The following is a 22,048-nucleotide window of genomic DNA, read 5'->3' as shown; positions in this document are numbered from 1 at the left end:
GCCCCCCGCCCACCCCTGTCCTCTGGGCCCCCACCATGGAAGAGATGCCCTCGGCCTCCTCCTCTTGGATGCGCTTCACAGGCTTCAGGAGGTGCTGCAGCTGCTTGTTGTGCCTGGAGAGCTGGGAGGGCAGCAGAGTCATGGGGAGTGGTCGAGGGGGGGTCCACCTGCCAGGGGTCGTGGGGTGGGGCTGGTACCTGCAGCGCCAGGATGTAGATGTTGTGGCCCACTTCACGAGGGCTCACGTCTGAGTTCTCACGCTCCTCTTCCTGCAGGTAGGCCTTCTTGATGACATCCACCTGGCGGGGCAGAGCCTGCTGAGTGCCCTCTTCTTGGGGTGCAGAGAGGACTGGGCCCTGACTGCCAGCCCAGCACACCCACCTGGGCCACCGCCCCACCTGACTACCAGCCCAGCCTCACCAGCTCCTGGGGCCGTAGGCTGATGAGGATGCGCTCGGCGTTTTCACTGTCGTGCCGGCTCTCCATCAGAGCCAGGAGCAGCTTGGAGGCATTGTCCTGGGGTGGGAGACAGGCCACAGTCTGAGGGCCCCCAACCCCTTCACTGACTGTTCCGTAACAGCCTCTGCCCACAAGTCTCATGGCCTTCTTGTTCCCCACTGACCCCAGGGCTTGCTGAGAAGGGAGCTGTGTATCCAGGCCGCCTTCCCCCACTCTGTGGCAAGCACACCCACGCCCACACAGCAGGCATGGACACGAGGCCCTCGGATAAACCCAGAGCATGCCCGCTTCTAGAGCAAGTGTACACCCAGCACGCTTGCTCACACGTGCAGCCGTGTGCACAATAAACATGCACACATCACACACCTGCACGCCACCCATGCTCACACACGATACCCACACGGCACACAGACACAGCACGCTAACATCACACACACCAGCACGCACACCTACGCACGCTCACAGGGGCTGCCCCGGGCCGCACCTTGAGTTGCAGCACCAGGTCCATACGGTACTTGCATAGGGGGCTGATGTCATTGAGAATCAGCGCGGTGATGATGTCTATGCCATTGGACTCGTGCGTCACGATGCAGGTCTGGCGGGAGGCAGGGGTGGGGATGACACGGGGCCCTGGGCCTCTCAGAACCCGTGAGAGCTCCAAGGGCTTGGGTCTGCCCCCTGCCCAGCCTGCTCCGCCCGCGCCCGGGTCCACGTAACCACACGCGGCTGCCACGGCTCACCTGGTTCTCGTGGCAGGGCCCCTGACAGTACTCGGTGAGGGTCTCCAGGGTCTGGATGACGAGGCCCACGTTGTCCTCGTTGATGTAGAGCCCCAGCAGCCCCAGGCCGCCTGTGGTGCTGCCACACATGATGTCCAGGAACTGCAGTGTCTCGCACACCAGGTTGTAGTTTGTCTTATTGTTCTGGCAGCGCAGGAAGTTCTGCAGAGGATGCGGAGGGATGCGCATGGCGCCGCTGCAGCACGGAGGGAGGGCCTGCCCGGGGACCCCAATCACGCGGGCGGGGCGGCGGGGCGGGGCCTCACCTGCAGGTCCCGGTTGTGGTTCTCACACAGCAGCTGCAGAAAGCGCAGTATGGGCTGCATGATAAGCACGGACGTGCCCATCTCGTTGCTCTGTACGCGTTCACCCACCTCATGCCCCCGGTGCAGGCTGGGGCCCAGCGCATAGCGGGATGAGGAGCTGGGCATCGAGAAGGAGGCCACGCGGCCTGCGGGGTGAGGCCTGGTGAGGCTGGGGCTTCTGGGAGTGCTCAGACCCTCACCCTCACCCTCCGTTCCCACACTCACAACTCAGCCCACCCACCTTGCCTCCCGCCCCAGTCCGCATCCCTGGGCCGTCAGTCACCCCTGAGCCTGACCTTTGGAGGTGGGGTCTGCCTGCTCACGGTCCTCACGCGGCTGGCTGCCCAGGTCGCTCATGTTGACGGCCACTGTGGACTTGGTCTCCTGCTGGGCCCGCTTCATGCGGTCGTGCAGCACCTTGAAGAAGCGCTCTGACTTCTTGTCGCTCGTCATCAGGTTGTAGAAGGATTTCTGGGGTGAACGCGGAGATGGAGGGGCAGGGCGCCTCAGCACTGGGCCTGGGTGCGGCCCCAGAAGGCTCCCTCCTGTGCTGCAGGGTCAAGGTGGGGGAGACAGACTTCCCGGCACCCTGTGCCTGAGGCCAGGGTGGGGACAGTTGAGACCAGCAGAGGTCGAGGGGGAGGCCTGCACGAGCTTCCTGCCCACTGACACCCGCTCTGGCTCCCCATCAGTTCCCCACACAGCAGCCAGAGGGGTCATTCTGAAGTCCAAGTCACATCCCTTCTCTGCTCAAAACCCTGCAGCCACCCCATCTGCCCAGAGGCAAGCCCAGGCCCAAGGGGGCCAGGAGGCCACGTGATGACCTGCCACCCCCGACCCCAGCGCCTACCACCCCTCCCCCACCCCCTCTGGCCACAGGAGCCACTTCCCCTTCACAGCTTCCGCCGCCTGCTCTGCCCCCTGCCCCCTGCCCCACTTCTCCACCTACTCACTTCCAGGTCCTCATTCAAACGTTCCCCTCCGAGGGGCCTTCCCGATGACTCCTCCTAAGACTCCCCTGGCCCAGCACCCCCAAAGCCCCTTCCTGCATTATCGCCGTCCGCATGCTCTCGGTATTACATGGGGACTGCAGGTAGGGACTGCTGTCCCCACTAGGATACAAGAACTAAGGGAACATAGGTTCTGGCTCTTTTGTCCTAGAGCCTAGAACACTGCCAGGCACACAGAAGGCACTCACTCAACATAAACTTATCAGAATGAATGAACAAATAAATGAACAGAGGTAAGACCATCAGAGAGGGCTTTTGGAGAAAGCAGGTTTTTAGCTGGATACCAAAAGCTAAGGAGCATGTGGGAGGGCAGGGAAGGAGGCCTGAGCAGAGGCTGCGAGGCAAGAACGGTGGACATAATTGGGGCAGAGATGGTGGGCAACAGGCCCAGGCGGGGATGGAGCAGCACAGGGGTGTAGGATGGACAAGGGCCACGTGACACAGAGCAGACACAGGAGGCAGAGCCGCCAAATAGTTGGACTGGCACTGCCCCCTGGGGCTGGATGCCCGCCCACAGGGCCTCAGCGACTGGCACACCTGAATCTCGGTGTTGCCGCCATCCAGCAGGCGGATGGCCAGGCCGATGCTCTCCTGGAAGATCTTCTCGTTCTTGGTGCTGGTGATGAGGTCACACACCAGCTTGGTGGCCCCCTCCTTGTCCAGCCGGCACTGGGTGGCTGCAATCGCCGACCAGTCTTGGTCCAGGCCTGGAGGCAGGAAACTCACTTAGGGAGGAGCGTGGAGGGAGGGGAAGGAAAGGCCTGGGGTGAACTGGCTCCCCAGAGGCCTAGCAGGGGGGACACAGGACTGACCGGTGCCCATGGGGTCCGGGAGGTCCCCCCTCGAGCTGGACTTCCGGTTCTGGAGGTAGTTTTGTAGCAGCATCTTGCGCAGCTGGTTGCCCTGCAGGGAAGGGAGCAAGGCCCATGGCAACCCGTCTCCCCCTCTACCATCCAGCCAGGCAGTCCTGGCCCTGAGCCTCCCGTGGCCAGGCCCTCCTGGCACCCAGCCCTCCAGGCACTCACCCGGTCCCCGTACTTGGTCTTCTTCAGCAGCATCTGCTGCAGCGTCCTTAGCACCTTGACGCACAGCTTCTCCTCCGACTCCATAAGGTCCTTTGTGTGCTGGATCAGCCTGGCCGCAGCGGAGGGGGCCGTGCTCGGGGCAGCCCCTTACCACCTGCACGGCCACCGCCCCCAACCCCCCAGGCCTTCCCCACCCTGGGCCATTGTGCCCCTGCACCCCCGGGCCCTGGATCAGCACTCACTTGGACAGGAAGCCCCCACTCTCACAGCGCTGGTAGGCCTCACTGCCCTCTAGGAAGAGCAGCTCGGGCCAGTGCAGGACGTCCACCAGCACGGACAGCTCGGCCTGCACCAGGGGCCTCAGCCGCTCCTCCAGGGCAGTGATGATGTCCTGCGGTGGGCAAGGCGGGGTCACCGCTGGGCGAGCTGCAGGCCACCCAGGCCCAAGAGATGACCAGGACGTGACCACCACTCCCCAGCACCAAAGGGCCCCACAGACTGACCGCCCTCATCTGAGGGCTCTGGGCCCGCAGAGCCGCCAGGCACAGAGCGGGACACCTGGCTGCTCGGAGCCCCCAGCACACCCTGGCCTTTCCCCCAGCCCCTTCTCTAGCTCCGTGCGGGCCTGGGCAAGCCCCTCGCCCTCTCTGGGCCTCAGTCTTCTGCCACAGGAGGACAGTGACCCACCACGCCCCGTCTGGAAGCCAGTGAGACAATGTAAGGGTGAGAGAGCAACACGAAGGTGCTATCTCGAGCAAGAGGCGTCCCAGCCCCCTTGGTGAGAGCCAGCCCTGGAAGAGCCCCTGCCCCTGGCGGCCCCCAGGATGGGACAAGCTAGCCAGCTCCCTCCGGGCGGGAATGGACAGTCCAGAAAGGACACCCCAAGCACAGGCCTGTCCAGAAGCAGCCCTGCCACAGCGCCCCGCCCACCTGCAGCTTCTCGATGATGTTCTTGTAGTCCCACTGGTTGGCTGTGGGCATGACACGGGGGAAGGCCCGCGTGGCTGTCTTGTAATTGGAGGCATTCCGCTGGGCGGCAGCCACACAGCTGGCGCCACTGCTGAGCAGTGAGCTGATGTGGGCATCCAAGTCCATGGGCAGCGAGATGGCCCGGCCCTTGGCTGAGGGGAGAGGGGTCGGGGTGCTGGAGGGCTGGTCGGGGCTCAGCCAGAAGGGCCAGGCTCAGGGGGGCAGGGCTGAGGGTGCTGGGGCCCCCACACTGGTCCCAACTTGGACTGAGGTGCCCTCTTCCCTTTTGGGGATAAAAAGAGGGAGTTCTTGCCTCTGTTTCCACACTGGCTCCACGCGGACCCCTCCCCTCCACTCTACCCACCTCCCTAACAACCTACAGCCTCTTCCTGCCTGAGACCATATGTAAGCCCAAAAAACTGTGCTTGAGGATATCCCCCAGCACTCTCCTCTGGGGAACTGACTCAGAGCAGAAAACAGCTTCTCTGGATTGCCAGATGCCAGTTAGACACGAGGGAGGACTTACTGAGCACCACCTAGGAGCAGCTGATGGACGAACGTGGGGATAAGGTATTTACTGGGAGGGCAGGCATCCCCGGGGCAGAGGCAGAGGCAGGGGAGGGGAGGGGTGGTGGGGGCTGCCCAGTGCCCCGGGACACTCACCCACCATGGCGAGGGTCCGGATGCAGGCCTCCACGGAGCCCTTGTGCTGCTGCTGCAGCCACGGACACTCAAGCAGCCGCATGGTGGACTGCAGCAGCTGTACCACGATTGTCTGGTGCGTCTGCAAGAGGCAACGTGCCTGCTGCGGCAGCCTGGCCCGCCCTCCTCCCTGGGCAGCCCCGCACCCCAGGCCCAGGCTCACCGAGTCTGGGTGTAGGGAGAGGGACAGGACCACCAATAGCTACCATGGGCCTTTGTGCCAGTTGGAAAAAAGCACCCCCTTTCCTCTCAGCAGCACACAACCTGCCCAACTGTACATGGCACCCCTGTGAGAACTCCCCATGGTCCAGGCCTGGGGCTTATAACTATTGCTGACCCTTTTCTTCCTTTAAAAGAGTTTCCAATAAATTAAATGCTGTGGAAAGGGGAACTATTTACATGGTTCTAAACAAAAAAGTTATGAAAAGGAACACTTCGGGAATTCCCTGGACGTCCAGTGGTTAGGACTCCTTGCTTTCACTGCTCAAGACCAGGGTTTGATCCCTGATTGGGGAACTAAGATCCCTCAAGTCACATGGCACAGCCAAAATAAATAATAAAATAAAAATTAAAAAGGAATACTTCAGGGATTCTTGCCCCAACCCGTGAACCTCTCACCCTACTCTCTCATTCTCTGCCCTGTAGCTGCTAAGAGACAGGGAAAATTGATACATATCACTAAGTCCCAGAGGGGTCCGAGGGACCAAACCCATGTGTCAAACAAGCCCGTGCTGGCTGGGAGAGTGGGACCCAGAGCTTTCTTGCTACTCTAAGACACACTATCCCTGCTCCACTCTCAGCCCCTCTACCTACAGGCAGCACTCTGATTGGTTTCCTGCATGTCCTTCCAATGTTTATGAATTAGGTAGTAGGCTCCTTCCTCAAGGGGCTCTGGGGCTGTGACCCGGCTTGAGTCTGAGGACTGACTGGGGGCCTGTGACTCTCAGACATCCAAGTCCAACACCTGTTCACAGCCTAGAGCTCTTCTGCAGAGGAGCAAGGCCAACTTGGAAGATTCTTCGCATCCGACTCCCCTGCTTCAGCTCTGCCAGCCACTGTGGTAAGCATCACACCTTGTCTTTGGTGGGTAACGGCCACCCCCTTTGGTGTCCCTGGTCACCCCGAGACCCAGGCGAATCTAGGAATTCCTGATCTGTGGCAGTTCCCACTGTAATTCCCAACCCACAGAAACTGTGAGGTAATGCATGTTTGTGGACTGGGGGCAACTTGTTACACAGCATTGACAACTAATGCACGGCAAGGCAACGTGAATATGCACACTCTGGCTCTCCCTGCCCCGAAGCGGCCCGCAGCAGGCGCCCACCTGCAGGGAGGTGCTGTTCTCAGAGAACGGGGAGCTGAAGAAAGCGCTGATGGTGTCCAGCACGACGGTCAGCACGTACTTCTCCAGGGCGGGGTCAGCCAGGCGCCTCTCACGCTTGCTGCAAACCTGGAGTAGAAGAGACCAATGCCTGGGGACCTTCTCCACTCACGCCCCATGACGGAGGCAGCCGGGTCCCCCTCCAGGGGCCAGCTCAGGCCCACGCTCCCACAGGCACACACCCGAGCCATGTCCAGGGTGAAGTTCTCAAAGAGGGTCCAGATGTGGTTGCTGGTGTAGATCTCCTTCATCTCCACCTCCGTGTCCACGTAGCAGTGGTTCACAAAATTCACGTAGGCCATTTTCACCTGGGCAGGCAGGGCTGGGAGGTCAGGGCGCCAGCGGCACCCGGCCCCGGCCCCGGCCCCAGCCAGGCTCTCCCTTTCGTGCTTCTGCCCGACCTCCTCCGGCTCCTCTGCCAGCCTCCCCGCCTCCCAGCCCCGTCCCGCCCCTCCCCGAGCGGGACCGAGGGGCTGCCCCAGCCCGGCCCCCCGATGCTTGCATCCCCACCTCGGTGATGCAGTCCTCGTGTGTCACCACAGACACCACATCCTCCAGGGGCAGCAGGGACGTGCACTTGATCTCGGTGTAGACGTTCTTGCCCTCGGCGCAGGCGGCCAGCAGGTCCACCAGGGAGATGTGGTACATGAGGGGGCTGTGGTCCTCCACGCCGTCGCGGGCAGCCTTCATCATGTCCAGCAGGTGGGCCAGCGAGGCCTTGTCGTTGTAGAACACGACCACGTCGTCACCTGCATTGGTCAGCTGTGGGCAAGAAGAGGGCATGTCGGGCCCCTCGGTCCAGCAGGCCCGGGGCCCCAGCCCTCACCTGCCGTCCCCAGGGAAAGACCGGGGCTCTGAGCCTGGCCTGCACCCAACACACAGGAAAACTCTCCCCTGCCTGAGTGTCTGGGGTTTCCTGGCCCTCGGGGCCCTAGGCTGGTATCTCAGACCCTCTGCTATCAGCTGGGACATCGAACTCCAGACCCAGGAAGGACCTCCTTCCTCTAAGGAAAGAAATCCCACTTGGGCTTGTCTCAGAGGCGCCTCCGCCAGGAAGCCTGTTGTAAGCCCGACTTGTGCTGTCCTCCCCTGTGTTTCCACCGCTGTAATTTAAACCCTCCAGGAGCTGCGTCCCTGTCGTGTCAGCAATTCTGTTCGTCACAGTTAATATAACGAGAGCAGTCAGGAATGAACCCCGCACGGTACTCCCAGCTCACCAATTAAGTTCCTCATCTCCCTCTGGCATTTGCTCCTTTCTCTCCCTGCCCCGCCCCAGGCTGCAAGATGCTCCAGGGCAGACAGCATGTCTGTTCCAGATTTAGGCTCAGCCCCTCATTCTTCATTTCTTTACTGAGCACCTACTATGCGCCAGACACCGGGTCCCTGGCAACATGCACGTGGTCGTGTTCTACGACGCCCTGGCAAAGGCTGTGACCCGGCCCCGCTGCGGCTCCTGCCCGCAGAGCTCATACTGGAGTGGTTTCGCCCAGGGGTACACGGCGCCTGGCACGCAGCAGGTGCTCCATGACTTATAAATCAACGAGGACAAGTGAAGGATGGGCGCCTGAGCTCTCTCAGGCCTCTGACCTGAATTCCACCAGGCACCTGAGCACCCGCAGGCCCAGCTCTGTTAGGCCGTAGCCCGAGTCCTGCTCCCCCAGCCTCAGCGTCTGTCCTGTCCCCGTGTGCGCCCGGCACCCCCCCCTGCGACCCACCCGCCGCCGGAGCACCGCCATGCGCCCTCACCTCGGTCATGACCATGTCCTGGCACTTCTTGACGTACTTGCCCTCGGCCTTGATGACGGTGTGCAGGAAGTCCAGGTACTGCACGTGGCGCCCGTGCGTGGCCAGCAGGTGCACGAAGTGCTGCAGGACGGGCTCCCCGACCTCGGAGCAGAGCTGGTAGTTGTTCAGGAAGATGTGCTGCAGAGTCTCCGCCTCCAGCAGCTGCGGGTGGGCGGGCGGGGCGGCCGTCAGAGAGGGGCGTCTGGCGCTCGCCCCCCGCCCGCCGCCTGACCCCGTGCCCTCACCCCCGGCGTGAGGAAGAGGTGCAGGTGCTTGTGCAGCAGGGCCTGGTTGCCGGGGTTCCCCGCGCAGAACTTCTGCAGGAACTGGTGTGTGTAGCGCAGGATCTCCATCATCTTGGCGTCGCCCTGGATGTGGAGAGCAGGGGAGAGGGTGCCCAGGCCAGGCCCGGTGTGGGGGTGCGTCAGGGCTCAGCACTGGGACCACAGGTGGCCAGGTTCAAGGTGGGTCAGGAGACGGATATGTGGGAGGAACTGAGGGTCAGAGCCTGAGATGAGGATGGAGTCGGGGAGCAAGGCTAAGGGATCAGGTCAGGTGAACACTGAGGGGGTGTCAGAGCCTTAAACCTGGGGGCAGATCAAGATCACCATGAGTCATAGGAAGGGGTCTATGGTTGAGATGAAGCTATGTTTGGAGTCAGGGGCCAGGGTGGGCTTGGGGACAACCAGGGTAAGGCTAGGGTGAAAACTCAAAGTCGGGGGTCAAGGAAAGGCTGGGGTCAATGTTGGTCAGGGTAATGAAGCTGAAGGTCAAAGGTTAAATGAAGCTGAGGGTGGGCTTCCCTGGGGATTCAGTGGTAAGGAGTCCACCTGCCCATGTAGGAGACACGGGCTGGATCCCTGATCAGGAAGATAACCACCTGCCAAGGAGCAACCCAGCCCGTGCTCCACAACTACTGAGCCTGTACCCTGCCGCCCGGGAGCCGCAGCCACTGACAGGCAGCACTGCAGCTCCTGAAGTCAGAGCGCCCTGCAGCCCGCGCTCCTCAACTAGAGGAGCCGCCGCAACGAGAAGGCCGAGCAGCACTACCAGAGGGCAGCCCCCACTCACGGCAACCAGAGAAAAGCCACATAGCAGTGGAGACCCAGCACAGCCAAATTTAAAAAAAAAAAAATTTTTAATGAAGCTGGAGTATGAGGATTAGAGCAGAGAGCGAAATAGAAGCTAGGGTCAAGGTCATGAACCAGGGTGAGGCGGGAGTCAATTCAAGGTCCAAGTGGATCAAGATGAAGGGTGGAAGGTCAAAGGTCAAGAATACTAAGATTGGATTCAAGGGTCTCGGTATGTGGGGCAGGCCGAAGTAAAAGGTCAGCGTGAGGCAGGTCAGGTCGGCATCAGGGGTCAGTGTGTGGTTTGGGTTGGGTCTGGGTTCAGGGTGCAGCTGCCCTGGGGAGTCAGAGATCAAAGGTCGGGCTCACCTTGTCGTAGGGGATCTGCAGCAGGTCCAGCATGACCTTGTGGGCGTCCATGTTCTTGAGCAGCCGCTGCTGTTTCTTCCTCATCTGCTCCCCCACGCCACACATCTTGTTCAGCCGCTCCAGTATCTGCGGGGTGGGGGGAGGGTGAACCCGGAGCCCCTGCCCACTTCCTCAGGCTTCCCCAGGGCCAACCGCAGCAGAGCCGCAGCTCCCGCGGGGCCAGGAAGAGGGAAGGGGGCCGCAGCCACTGAACCCGATCGACACAAGGCCGCGAGCACGGAAAAGCCGATTCCACTCGCACAAGTCAACAGAACAACTAGACTGTGAAGTGGAATTTCACTGAACTCCTTCAGCTTTAAAATAATTCCATCTGGACCTTGGCAGGGCTGTGTTTAACACTCGGGGAATGCTGGAGGATTTCCTGCAAGCCAGCTGGAGTTGAGGCAGGAGAGGCAGCATGGAGCCTCCGGGGCAGGGGGCCCGCAGACCCACCCCCAGAACACAGCCACTCACGCCCTTGACGATCTGGTAGTTCTCGCTGCTCTTCTCTCCAGGCGGGTGCAGAAAGCCCTCCTCGTCTGTGGGCCGCTGGGGGAACAGGGGAGCGGGGTCAGCCAGGCCCGGCCTCCCAGGGCCCCGCCCTGGGCCCCACATCCCACGCACCTGCTTCTTGTCTTTAGTGGGGCCGGCCTCCCCCTCCTCGCCCTTGCTGGTGCCCTTCTTGTCCACCCACAGCTCTGACTTCTCCACCATGGTCCGCAGTCGGTCCAGCTCAGACTTGATCACCTTGTAGTTCTCCACGTCCTGGGCTGAGATCAGCAGCTGCACCTGAAGGTCAACCGCAAGCGTGCCTGGTGAGATGGGCACCCCCAAGTCCACGGCCTCGTAGAGACGCCCAGCACCTGCCCTGTCCAGGCCTCTCTGCTCCTGGCCTCTCCTCTCCACCCCTGCTCCTCTCCACCGAGCCAGATCCGACTTGGTGTTTATGGCTCTGCTCTAAGTTCACCGCCTCCAGGAAGCTTTCCCTGATTGGCCGCAGACTTCCCTGCATCCCTGGTCATGAGCTATCTCATCACCTGGCTTCAGTTACTCAGTGGCTCATGTCACATGCTGCTGTGGCCTGTCACCTGTTCACACAGAACAGAACAGGGCAGAGCAAAGCATACTGACATCACCGAGTGCTGGGACCTGAACCCTGACTCCGTCACCACCTCACTTGCTCTGGGTCCATGGGTAAGGGAGGAAAGCTCCCCCGGGCCTCAATTTCCCCCATCTGTAAAGCGGGAATGAGAGTCAAAATCTCACTGTCAGGCTGCTTGGAGAATTCCACGAACGCAGACCCAGTGCTCAGCGCCTGCGGCCTAGCACACCTGTTAAACACCAGTGCCCTCTCACTGGGAGCTGTCAAGACTGCGTGACATCACAGAAACAAAGCCAATCCCCTTGGTAAGAGGTGACTTTGTGCCAGGCATGATGCGAAATAGCAAAGGTGCCCATGGTAGAGTTCGCAAACTAGAATGTGCTGTTTGCCTCATAAGACATGACATCAGGCCTGGAGTCAGGCTGAGAGGAGATCAAAGTTGTCAAGACTCAAGGTGGTGTTACCTGCAAGGAGCTCAGCAAGGCCAGACCCCAGGGATGTATCTCAAGCTGCCCCATCCTCGTCTCCCCCTCCCAGCGCTCAGTGTGTGGCCAGGGCCGGGTGACCCTCTGGCCCCCAGGAAGACTTCTCAGGCCTTCCTCCCCAAGGGCTGGGTGCTCCATCGGGGGAAGGGGGAGCACCTCCCCAAGGGCTGGGTGCTCCATCGGGCGGGGAAGGGGGGGTGCACCTCCCCGAGGGCTGGGTGCTCCATTGGGGGAGGAGGGAGCACCTCCCCAAAGGCTGGGTGCTCCAACAGGGGAGGGGGGAGCACCTCCCCGAGGGCTGGGTGCTCCATCGGGGGGAGGGGGGTGCACCTGCTTGAAGGTGTGCATGACCTCCTGGCGCTGGCTGAAGTGCTTGAAGAGCAGCTGCAGGGCCCCTGAGACCAGCGGGGCGTAGTCGTGCATGGTGAGGTGGATGAGCACGCGCAGCAGCATGCGGCCACCCTCATCGTCCACCTCCAGCATGCTGCTGGTCTTCCTGCGGGGAGGGGAGGGTGTGACGGTCGGGATATGCAGGCTCCCCACCACCTGCCAGACAGCCAGGGCACCGTGTCCTCCTGCTGACTTTGCAAACAGCCACCACCATGGGCACCTCCAGGATCGCTGTGTCCCGAGGGCCACCCGATGCCCTGCGGGGATGCAGCTAAGCCCAGGACTCTCCCAGGAAACCCACAGACCCCCCCACAGGATTCACAGAAAGAGGCTCAGGCCACAAACAGAGGCGAGCGGAAAGCTGATCTTTCTTTTCACCAACCTCCCACCAAAATGTAGTGTTTCCTTTGGTGAGAAAAATGAGCAGTACCTGTGACTCTGTCACCAATAAAAAAATCACAGATGCTTTCCTATCACTTCAGAGTTGTTACAGAAATTGCAAAATATTTACATTCATCACTACTTCAAAGGAATGGTACTAATTACACCTCCGGTGCGGATTGTTATTTCACGTGTTAATAAAGAAGCACATATATAACTGTCACTTCAAATTTGTTTTCTCCAATATTTTGATAACTGCATCCCAATGCCACTGATTTCCTTTGTAATAATAATCCTATGTGCGTTGCATTCTGAATTTTAAAATGCTACTCCAGGAACTCCCTGGCTGCCCAGTGGTTAGGACTCCGTGCTTTCACTGCCGAGGGCCTGAGTTCAATCACTGGTGGCAGAACTAAGGTCTTATAAGCTGTGCAGCGCGCCAGAAATTTAAAAAAATAAAAACTCCATCCTGGGAAGGGAGCCAAAGGCTTCACCAGACGCCAAGGGTATGGCACAGAAATAGTTAAGAGCCCCCAGCTCCTGGAGTGACGCCCACCCCCTTGAAGAGCAGCCTGGCCTCCCTACTGTGGACACAGGGAGGCACCTCCGGCTACCTGGCCCAGCTCCTGACAAATCAACAGGCACAACTGCCCTGAGTGCAGGCAGGGGATGGCCGGAATGACACTGGGGCCCAAGGAGCCCCGGTATCACTGGGTTTAGGCAAGCAAGGGAAAGTCAGAGCACAAAGCCGGGGGACCTCTACCCCAGGGCCTGGCAAGGGTCTGCAGGAAGATTAACCAAGGAGTGAAGGGTCTCCAGCCTGTATCCTCATCACCCACCCAACCCCACCCACACCACCCGCCTCACCCCCAGCCTCACCCCACTCCAAACATGGCTTCCGCCTGCTCCCCAATGCGGTCCAGGTTCATGTTGGCGGCTGCAGGGAGTAAGAGGGGGCAGATGGAGGCTGGAGGCTGTCCGCATGCAGGACAACGGGGAGCACGGGAAGAGGGAGCAGGGTGACGCCAAGACCTCCCGTGCCTCCACACTGACTGGGCGGCTGCCCGCCGCTCTGCCTGCCTCTCCTGGGGGTGGAAGTGGAACCGCCCAGGGCAGGGACCTGTGGGGCAGCCCACAGACCTGCAGGCGCAAGCAGGGATCCTGGCTGGGGGAGCAGGCCTGGCTCAGCCTCTCACTGACGATGGTCGTGGGCAAGCCCCTGCCTCCCGGGGGCCCCAGTCTCCCCATTTAGGAACTGGAGGGGGATGACCCCTGCCCTGCTCCCTCTCTGGGACGGTAAGTGGGACAACAGGGAGGAAGGGCCCTTGCAGCCTGGGAAACGAGGGCAGGGTAGGGGCGCTGGCCAGAGGCGGCCCCAGACCGCAGCCCCTCGTGGTGCATCAAGTCACCCAGCCTCGGCCGGAAGCTGGGGTGAAGGGAGGGGCGGGGCTCACTGGTGGAGTCGAAGGCAGGGGCCGTGCCATCGGCCCCACTGTCCTGCATGGGAAACACCTCCACAAACTCCTTCTTGAAGACAGACAGCAGGTAGGAGATGCGGTAATCCAGGCGGACGTTGAGGATGAACTGGAGAAGGGGGGAGGATGGGGTGAGGACAGGTCTGAGACCAAGCTCGTGGCAGGAGTGAGGGGCCACCCCGGACGAGCCCTGGCGCTGGGGAGGCCCCGCACGGAAGCATGGGACTCCGTGGGCCATCACAACCAGGGCAGCGAGACCCCTCTCCCCTGGGAATGCAAGCTGGCGCAGGCGCATGGAGGACTGTCTGGAGGGTCCTCAGAAAGCTACAAACAGAGCTGCCATACGGTACAGCAATCGCACTCCTGGGGATGCACCCAGACACAACTGCAATTCAGAAAGATGCAGGCGCCTCTGTGTTCACAGCGGCACTATTCACAGCAGCCAAGACAAGGAGGCAACCTGAAGGCCGATCAACAGAGGGACGGATAAAGAAGATGTGGGTGTGTGTGTGGGTGTGTGTGTGATGGAGTACTGAAGCGAAATCGCTCAGTCGTGTCCGACTCTTTGCGACCCTATGGACAGTAGCCTGCACCAGGCTCCTCCGTCCATGGGGTTTTCTAGGCAAGAGTACTGGAGGGGGTTGCCATCTCCTTCTCCAGGGAATCTTCCTGACCCAGGGATCGGACCCAGGTCTCCCACACTGATAGACAGACGCTTTACCGTCTGAGCCACCAGGGGACCGACTCAGCCATAAAAAAGAATGAAACGGTGCCATCTGCAGCAACATGGATGGATGGAGATAGAGATCATCATAATAAATGAAGAAACTCAAGCAGACAAATACCATATAATACCACTTAACTGTGGAAACTAAAAAACACAAAGGAACCTACCTATGAGACAGAAACAGTCTCACAGACAGAACAGACTTGTGGTTGCCAGGGGGAGGGGAAGTGGGGGAGGGAGGGAGTGGCAGTTTGGGGTTGCACATTATATTATACGTAACGTAATATTGTGTTATATAATACATATTAAATGTATATTATATGTTACATTATATGTAATATAATTTCATGTAACATATGATGAAATATAATAGATGTAGATAATATATTATACACGTATATAATATACGGCAAACTATTATGTGTAGAACGGACGAACAAGGTCCTACTATATTGCATAGGGAACTACATTTACTATCTTGTGATAAGCCATAGTAGAAAAATATAGAAAAAGAATGTATATATGTACATATAACGGAATCATTTTGCTGCACAGCAGGAATTAATAACATTATAAATCAACTATACTTCACTAAAACATATAAAGACTCCTCCTCCCAGGGAGGTCCAGGGCGCCTGTCCCCGGCTCCTGCCCCACTGGTGGGGGTGGTACCTCCTCTCAGAACAAGGCAGACACCCCCCATCCCGGCCCACTCAGGCACTCCTTCCCAGGCTGGACGTGGACAGGGATAGGAAGGACGCGCCCCAGATCCAGAGGACTGCGGTCCTCCCACCCCACTGTGTCAGACAGACCCTGGGCTTCCCAGGAGCCAAGGAATGTAGGAGAGCAGGGGAGGCCACTGCAGGGTGGGCTGACGACACAAGTTTCAGGCTCCTCTGCTGCCTCTGTCCTCCGTGTCAAGGGGCACAGAGCCTCAGGCCACGCCCAGGACTCAGATCTGATAGCCCCCAGCCCCCGAAATGAGTCAGAGGCCCCCTTTTCTGACTCTCCTAAGCAGACCCTGCCCAGACGGGGTCCCCAGGAAGGGCACATCACCCTTCCCACCCCCTGGTGGCAGCACAGCAAAAGCAAGGGTCCTTCTCCCTCCTCAGGACCCGTCAGCCCCTTCCCCAAGTGCTGCTGGGGGCCTCAGACCAAGAAGAAGGCTGACTGTGTCCACCCCACCAGGAAATGGGCTCTCAAACCTCTAGCTCTGCCTCAAAGTCTGTGTGACTGCAGGAAAGTTCTTTCCCCACTTCCCTTTCCCCGTCTGTATGACGAGGGGACACAACCAGACCTTGGTGCATACCAGGACCACCAGGAGGGCCTCTCACCACACAGACTGCGGGCCCGGCCTCCGGCATCTCTCATCCATAAATCTCGGGCAGGGCCCAAGAACCTGCACTTCTAAGTCCCCAGGTGAGGCTGATGCTGCCAGCCAGCGGACCACACTTTGAGAATCACTGGGCTAAACGGCTCCGTGTGGAGCCTCCCAGCACGAGATGCTGTGCTCTGAGGGGCTCACCTCACCAACCCACCCAGACCTGCTCCCCGCCCCCCGGCCTCTTCCCAACACGCCCCACCACACTCCTGGCCCTGCCACCTGCAGTATTTCCAGGATCTTCAGCTTGGTCTCCATCACCACAATGTCCTCATTCTCCTCGAACTTGCTCCTGTCCAACGGCTCAGGGGCCCCAGCACCAGCAGGCAAGCTGGGGCCACCAAAGACAGACTGCTTGCGGTTCAGCACCATGGTGGACATCATGTGCCCCACACCCTGGATGGACCGCCGCACATTCTTGCCTGTGGGGCGGGGAGCAGGAACGGGGTCACGGAGGGTGCATGACAGGGGCATCTGGTCTACCTCTGTCTCCGTCATCTGCAGGGCAAAGCCACCCTAAGGCAGGGGCAGGGGTAACCTAGGAAGACTTCCTGGAGGAGGTGAGCTATCCCAAATCTGCGAAAAGGAGGGAGGGCTGAGCAAAGGTGAATCGTGTGGGGAGATCAGTGAGAATCCTCCGGTGGAAAATCACAAGAGCTGTTACAGAGCACGAGGGATCAAGGGACAATGTGTGGACAGCGCTAAAGCCTGGGCTCAGTCTCCACGCACTTTTTGTTTAGATGAGTTTATGTCCCCCTGACAGCAAGGCTGTGTCTCCTCTCAGATGGCTGTTCCTGGATAACAGGGTGCGTCTCCCCATCTGACCCGGAGCTCCCCAGGCAGGGCCTCATTATCTCCCTCAAGACCAGGATGTTGGAAGGCAACTCGCCCAGACCCCACAGCCCTTGCTCAGAGGAGGGGTCTCTCTGGCCCAGCCAAGGCTGGAGGAGACAGGGAGCCAAGACGCCCCCTGGCAGCAGAGCCAGGAGGCAGGATGCCCAGGAAGGTGAATGGGAAAGGGCTTCCGTTGCTCAGGGGGGGCCGCTGAGCGCAGGGGAGCGAGGCCTCACCGCCTGGGTCTTCGTAGGCCTGCACGCAGTCGATGATGCCCAGCAGAGTGCGAGTGAGCCGCAGCAGCTCGCTGAAGCTGTAGAAGCCGAAATAGATGAGGTTGTGCGCCAGGCTGACCACCTGCGGAGAGGGGGCGGGACCGAGGCCCGCGTGAGCCCAAGGCCTGCGTGAGCCCAAAGCAGTGATTGGTGGGACCTCGCAAGGGGCGTGGCCTCCTGGGGGCAGGGCCTGCTCGGGCAAGCAGGGCTCAGCCGGTATAACCGAGGGTCCTGTCAGGGCTGGGATGACACGGAGCTAAGGGTTCCAGATCAGCGCCGCCTGACCCCAAAGAGTTACCAAGGAAGACCTGCCTGCAGAGGAGGTTACTGTGGGGAGGACCGGGCAGAAATGCAGGAAGCAGGGGCTAGGGGCTCCTGCCTGCGACCCAGCCCTGCGCTGATGGGGTGCGTGGACCAGGAGGAGGCAGCCCTCTCCAGGGAGTCAGGACAGAAGCCTCCCTCCCGGGGAGTCCCAGTGGTCTACACGGTCTCCCCGCCCTGACAAGGACCCTGAGAGAAGTTATGTTAAGGATCGCACCGCCCACCCCAGGGGGGACCACGCCAGCATCCCGCGAGCCCCAACCCACCTCAAAGGTGAGCTTGTTCTTCTCCTCGTTGGCGAAGGGCACGGCCTCGCTGACCACGTTGTTGAGGTAGTCCTCCACGAACTCCATGGTGCTGGCAAACTTGTTCTTCTTGTCGTCTCGGGAGGCGTTGAGGTTGGAATCGTAGCTGGAGGAGGTGGAGGTGGCCAGGCATGAGGGTCCCTGGGGTCTGCCCACTCCAGCCGGGCCCTGCCCGCCCTCCTCCACCCAGCTCACTCCTTGATAGTGATGGCCGTGGGGATCTCAGTCCAGAGGCGGGCGAACTTGACGGGCGTGACCAGCTCCTGGGGGTCGCGGTCCACGTGCACGTGGAGCATCAGGTGGCAGAAGGAGGCACGCAGGTCAAAGGGCAGCATCTCGTCCGCCATGCACAGGAAGATGAGGTCGACGCCCAGCTGCTGGGAGATCTCGTCGATGGCCAGGTACTGCCGGTCCAGGCACATGCGGGCGAAGAGCTTCAGCTGGTACCTACAGGGCAAGGAGGACGGTGAGGACGTGGCAAGTGGGCTCTCAAGGGCTTCTAGCACACGCCTGGGCACTAATGGTAAAGAACCCATTTGCCAATGCAAGAGTTATAAAGGGACGAGGGTTCAATCCCTGGGTAGGGAAGACCCCCTGGAGAAGGACATGGCAACCCACTCCAGTACTCCTGCCTGGAGAATCCGATGGACAGAGGGGCCTGGTGGGCTATAGGGTCACAGAGTCAGACACGTCTGAAAGTGACTTAGCACACATGCACACCTGTCCCCCTAACTTTACAATGTGGGTAATGGCGGGCCCTGCCTCTCAGGGTTGTTGTGAGGCTGAACTGAGTGATCGGGTGACGTGTTCTGACCAGTGCTGGGGACACAGTGAGCATCTGATGAGTGTTACCTAGTGTTCTTATTTTTAAAATGTGGATGTTGGGAAAGGGCTGTGGGTCTCTTTCAGGCCACTGTGCCGAGCCTGTCCTCAGGCCAACAAGGGCTCCTCGGGCCGCCCAGTCATGCTGATTTGGCCTCGCGGGTGGAGGAGAAGGCAGGAGCACCCGCAGAAGCCACTGGGGCTCGTCCAGGGCAGGGCCCGACCGAGCCGGCTGGGGGGACCCCGGGCACCTGTAATAGCTGAGCACGTTCTCATCGTGGGCGTTGCCGGCCCGCGCCTCCTGAGCCAGCTGCCGGACGCTCTTCTCATGGTGCTCGTTGTTCTTGTCGGTCCACGTGAGCCACACTTCCTCTTCTGAGTACTCGATGCTCAGGTACTCGTGGGACTGCGCCATCTCCTTCACGGGCCGAAGCCTGTGGAGGCGCGGCACCATCGATCGGAGCGGGGCCCGGAGCCCTCCCGCTCAAGCACCGCAGCCACACCGGCCTCCCCTCCCGGAGCTGGGCTGAGGGCCGGCCAGCTCCCAGGCGGCCTCCCCTGCAGGAACGACCTCCAGCTCAGGACCCTAGACAGACCACGAGCTTCGGGAAGGCTGGGGCCTTGGCTCCCTCTCCTCTGTGGCCCCGCCCTCCCCCACACCGTGCCAGACACTGAGCTGGGCACACAGCAGGCTCTGGGTTGTCTGCAGAGAGCAGGGCGCCTGTTCCAGCCTGAAGCCGACCAGCGCCCCAGCTCTAAGGCGGCCGGGGAGCCGGGCAGGGGGAGCCCTGGGAAGACTGAATCGCGGGCAGGAGACGGTGCAGCCAGCTCACTCGGTCTGGATGAGAATGTCGCTGTTCTTGGGGTCCAGCACACACTTGCAGATGAGCTCCTGGGTGACGGGGATGGCGATGTGATTGGACACACACAGGTCAGACAGGTAGTCCAGGAACCTGGGGTGACAGCAGGGAGGGGCTCAGAGGCAGGCCCCTGGAGGGGCAAAGCCCTGCCCCCTCCGCCTCCCCAGCTGGCAGCACCAGCTCCCCAGTGCCTGCAGTTTACTGCTCCTCCTCCCTTCCCAGAGCTCAGAGCTGGGGCTGTGGACTCCCCTGGCAGAGGGACAGCCCGCGGGCATCACCCTGGGGCTAACTGCTGAGGGGCAGAGAAAAGGACGCCCAGGGGAGGAGCGATATTCAAAATATTCAACTGCTTCACTGTGGGCACTGACTCGCCTGCTGGAAAAGGTTCTGGGGGCCTCCTGCTGTATCGGAGTCAACATTCTTACTGTTAAACTGGGCCAAATTTGGGAGGGGACTCAGTGAGGGGCTGGGGGGACCAGGGCCTCAGAGAGGGGGCAGTTTACCAACAAGTGCAAAAGGATTTATTTCAAGATTTAACAGCCAGCGTCAGCGGCTCTCTTCCCCAGGCAGTGCTGGGAGCAGGGAGGGGTGGTGGGCTGGGACGGCGAGGGGGCCCACCTGGGCTCCCGGTTCTTCCGCACCAGGCTGACAAAGGTCTCCACCTCTGTTTTGGTGATGTGCTTCTCCAGGAGCTTGCGGTTGTTGTGCAGCAGGGCGGTGATGGTGTCTTCAGCCAGGATGTCATAGCCAATCTGGGACTGCATCATCCCGAACTGCTTGGCGATGTGCTCCTAGGGACCGCCAGGTTAAGCGTCACAGGGAGCCCGCTCTGCTCCAGGACGCTGCCTCCCGGGCCCCCAGACCCTAGGAAGCTAAGGGGTCTAGGAGAGGACACCAGCCCCAGGCCGACGGTGGGTTCATGTACCATAGATATTTAGCTCCCATCTAGCTCCGTGCCAGAGTGAAACCCCCACAACGGAGGGACCCTGTTTGTTAGCAGACCAACTACATGACTGGTGGGGCCCGGTGAAAATGAGATAGTAGACTCTTCCCAGAAACAAACCCACACACCTATGGTCAATTAATATTCAACAAAGGAGGCAGAATATACAACAGAAAGTCTCTTCAGCAAGTGTCATTGGGAAAGCTGGACAGCCATATGTAAATCAATGACCTTAGAACACACCATCTCACCAAAAATAAGCTTAAAATGGCTTAAAAACTTTAAGATACAACACCATAAAATTCCTAGAAGAGATCACAGGCAAAACATTCTCTGACAAACTGTACCAGTGTTTTCTTAAGTCAGTCTCCAAAGGCAATAAAAATGAAAACAAAAACAAACAAATGGGACCTAATCAAACTTACAAACTTTTGCACAGCAAAGGAAATCATAAGCAAAATGAAAAGACAACCTACAGAATGGGAGAAAATATTTGTAAACGATGTGCCTGACAAGGGCTTAACTTCCAAAATATACAAATAGCTTACACAACTCAACAACAAAAAACGAACCCGATCAAAAAACGGACAGACCTACCTAAACAGACAACTCTCTAAAGAAATACAAATGACCAATAGGTACATGAAAAGGTGCCCAATATCACTAATCATTAGAGAAATGCAAATCAAAACTATTAATACAATGAGGTACCTCCTCACACCAGTCAGAATGGCCATCATTAAAAAGTCTACAAACAACAGATGCTGGAGAGGGTATGGGAGAAAGCGGACTCTGCCACATTGTAAGTGGGAATGTAGGTGGTGCAGCCACTATGGAAAATAGCACGGAAGTTCTTAGGAAAACTAAAATAGAATTACCATATGATCCAAGAATCCTACTCCTGGGCACATATTCAGACAAAACTATAACTAAAAAAGATACATTCACCCCTGTGTTCACAGCAGCACTATTTACAACAGCCAAGACACGCTGCCGCCACCGCCGCCAAGTCGCTTCAGTCGTGTCCGACTCTGTGCGACCCCATAGACAGCAGCCCACCAGGCTCCCCCGTCCCTGGGATTCTCCAGGCAAGAACACCGGAGTGGGCTGCCATTTCCTTCTCCAAACCCACGGATCAGACCCGTGTCTCCTTCACTGGCAGGCAGATTCTTTACCACTGAGCCACCAGGGAAACCCCACCGTGGAATACTATTCAGCCATTAAAAAATAATAATAATACCACCATTTAGAGCAACAGAAATTATCATACTAAGGGAAATTAAGAGGAGAAAGATAAACACCATATGATATTACTTATATGTGGAATCTAAACTATGACGCAAATGAACTCATCCATGAAACAAACAGGCTCACGGAGAACAGGCTGCTGGGTGCCGGGGGAGGGGAGGGGCTGGGGGAGGGAGGGGGGGATGCTGGGGTTAGCGGATGTGAGCTTGCGTACATAGAATGCATTAACAGTAAGATCCTAATGGACAGCACAGAGAACTCCGTTCAATACCCTATGACAAAGCATAGTAGAAAAGAATAGTTTAAAAAGGAACATAGCTATAACTGAAACACATCAACTCTACTTCAGTGAATTCAACTAGAGGTAATTTTTTTTTTTTTTTTTTTAAGAAAAGAAATAGCAGGATTCTTATTCAAACATTAAGAATCTCAAGACAGCCATCGTGGAACATTAAACCCAGTGTGAGGTCCCTCAAAGGACAGAGCCAGGCTGTGTGCCGTGAGGACCGGCCTGCAGTCCGATCCCCTTGAGACAGCGCCTGGCACGGCGGGGGTGCGCCTTGGGGAGCACAGCGGGGTGCGCCTTGGGGAGCACAGCGGGGTGCG

General features: G+C 59.1%; 1 protein-coding gene across 3 annotated transcripts in view; it reads right to left on the bottom strand.

The window, feature by feature from the left end:
* The window catches only part of ITPR3 (inositol 1,4,5-trisphosphate receptor type 3), a 67,455-nt gene that overhangs the window by 9,048 nt on the left and 36,359 nt on the right, over positions 1-22,048 (bottom strand). For 2 of the 3 annotated variants that reach the window (XM_060403581.1, XM_042236934.2), the window contains 30 exons: positions 19,870-20,042; positions 19,225-19,344; positions 18,643-18,825; positions 17,765-18,016; positions 17,531-17,675; positions 16,905-17,025; positions 16,057-16,256; positions 13,706-13,835; positions 13,131-13,188; positions 11,811-11,976; positions 10,368-10,682; positions 9,855-9,980; positions 8,661-8,783; positions 8,377-8,577; positions 7,141-7,392; positions 6,813-6,938; positions 6,574-6,699; positions 5,211-5,331; positions 4,509-4,699; positions 3,821-3,969; positions 3,579-3,687; positions 3,366-3,456; positions 3,091-3,260; positions 1,840-2,014; positions 1,505-1,689; positions 1,200-1,400; positions 944-1,054; positions 421-516; positions 198-299; positions 35-121 (listed from right to left, as the gene is read on the bottom strand). In XM_060403581.1, coding sequence (XP_060259564.1) covers positions 35-121; positions 198-299; positions 421-516; positions 944-1,054; positions 1,200-1,400; positions 1,505-1,689; positions 1,840-2,014; positions 3,091-3,260; positions 3,366-3,456; positions 3,579-3,687; positions 3,821-3,969; positions 4,509-4,699; positions 5,211-5,331; positions 6,574-6,699; positions 6,813-6,938; positions 7,141-7,392; positions 8,377-8,577; positions 8,661-8,783; positions 9,855-9,980; positions 10,368-10,682; positions 11,811-11,976; positions 13,131-13,188; positions 13,706-13,835; positions 16,057-16,256; positions 16,905-17,025; positions 17,531-17,675; positions 17,765-18,016; positions 18,643-18,825; positions 19,225-19,344; positions 19,870-20,042 — 4,605 coding nt within the window. The remainder of the gene's footprint in view (positions 1-34; positions 122-197; positions 300-420; positions 517-943; positions 1,055-1,199; positions 1,401-1,504; positions 1,690-1,839; positions 2,015-3,090; positions 3,261-3,365; positions 3,457-3,578; positions 3,688-3,820; positions 3,970-4,508; positions 4,700-5,210; positions 5,332-6,573; positions 6,700-6,812; positions 6,939-7,140; positions 7,393-8,376; positions 8,578-8,660; positions 8,784-9,854; positions 9,981-10,367; positions 10,683-11,810; positions 11,977-13,130; positions 13,189-13,705; positions 13,836-16,056; positions 16,257-16,904; positions 17,026-17,530; positions 17,676-17,764; positions 18,017-18,642; positions 18,826-19,224; positions 19,345-19,869; positions 20,043-22,048) is intronic. The other variant, XM_027959001.3, reaches the window with a different exon arrangement.

This window comes from Ovis aries, chromosome 20 (genome assembly GCF_016772045.2).
Source record: "Ovis aries strain OAR_USU_Benz2616 breed Rambouillet chromosome 20, ARS-UI_Ramb_v3.0, whole genome shotgun sequence".
Taxonomy (NCBI): Eukaryota; Metazoa; Chordata; class Mammalia; order Artiodactyla; family Bovidae; genus Ovis; species Ovis aries.
This window is presented reverse-complemented; position numbering and strand designations above follow the sequence as displayed.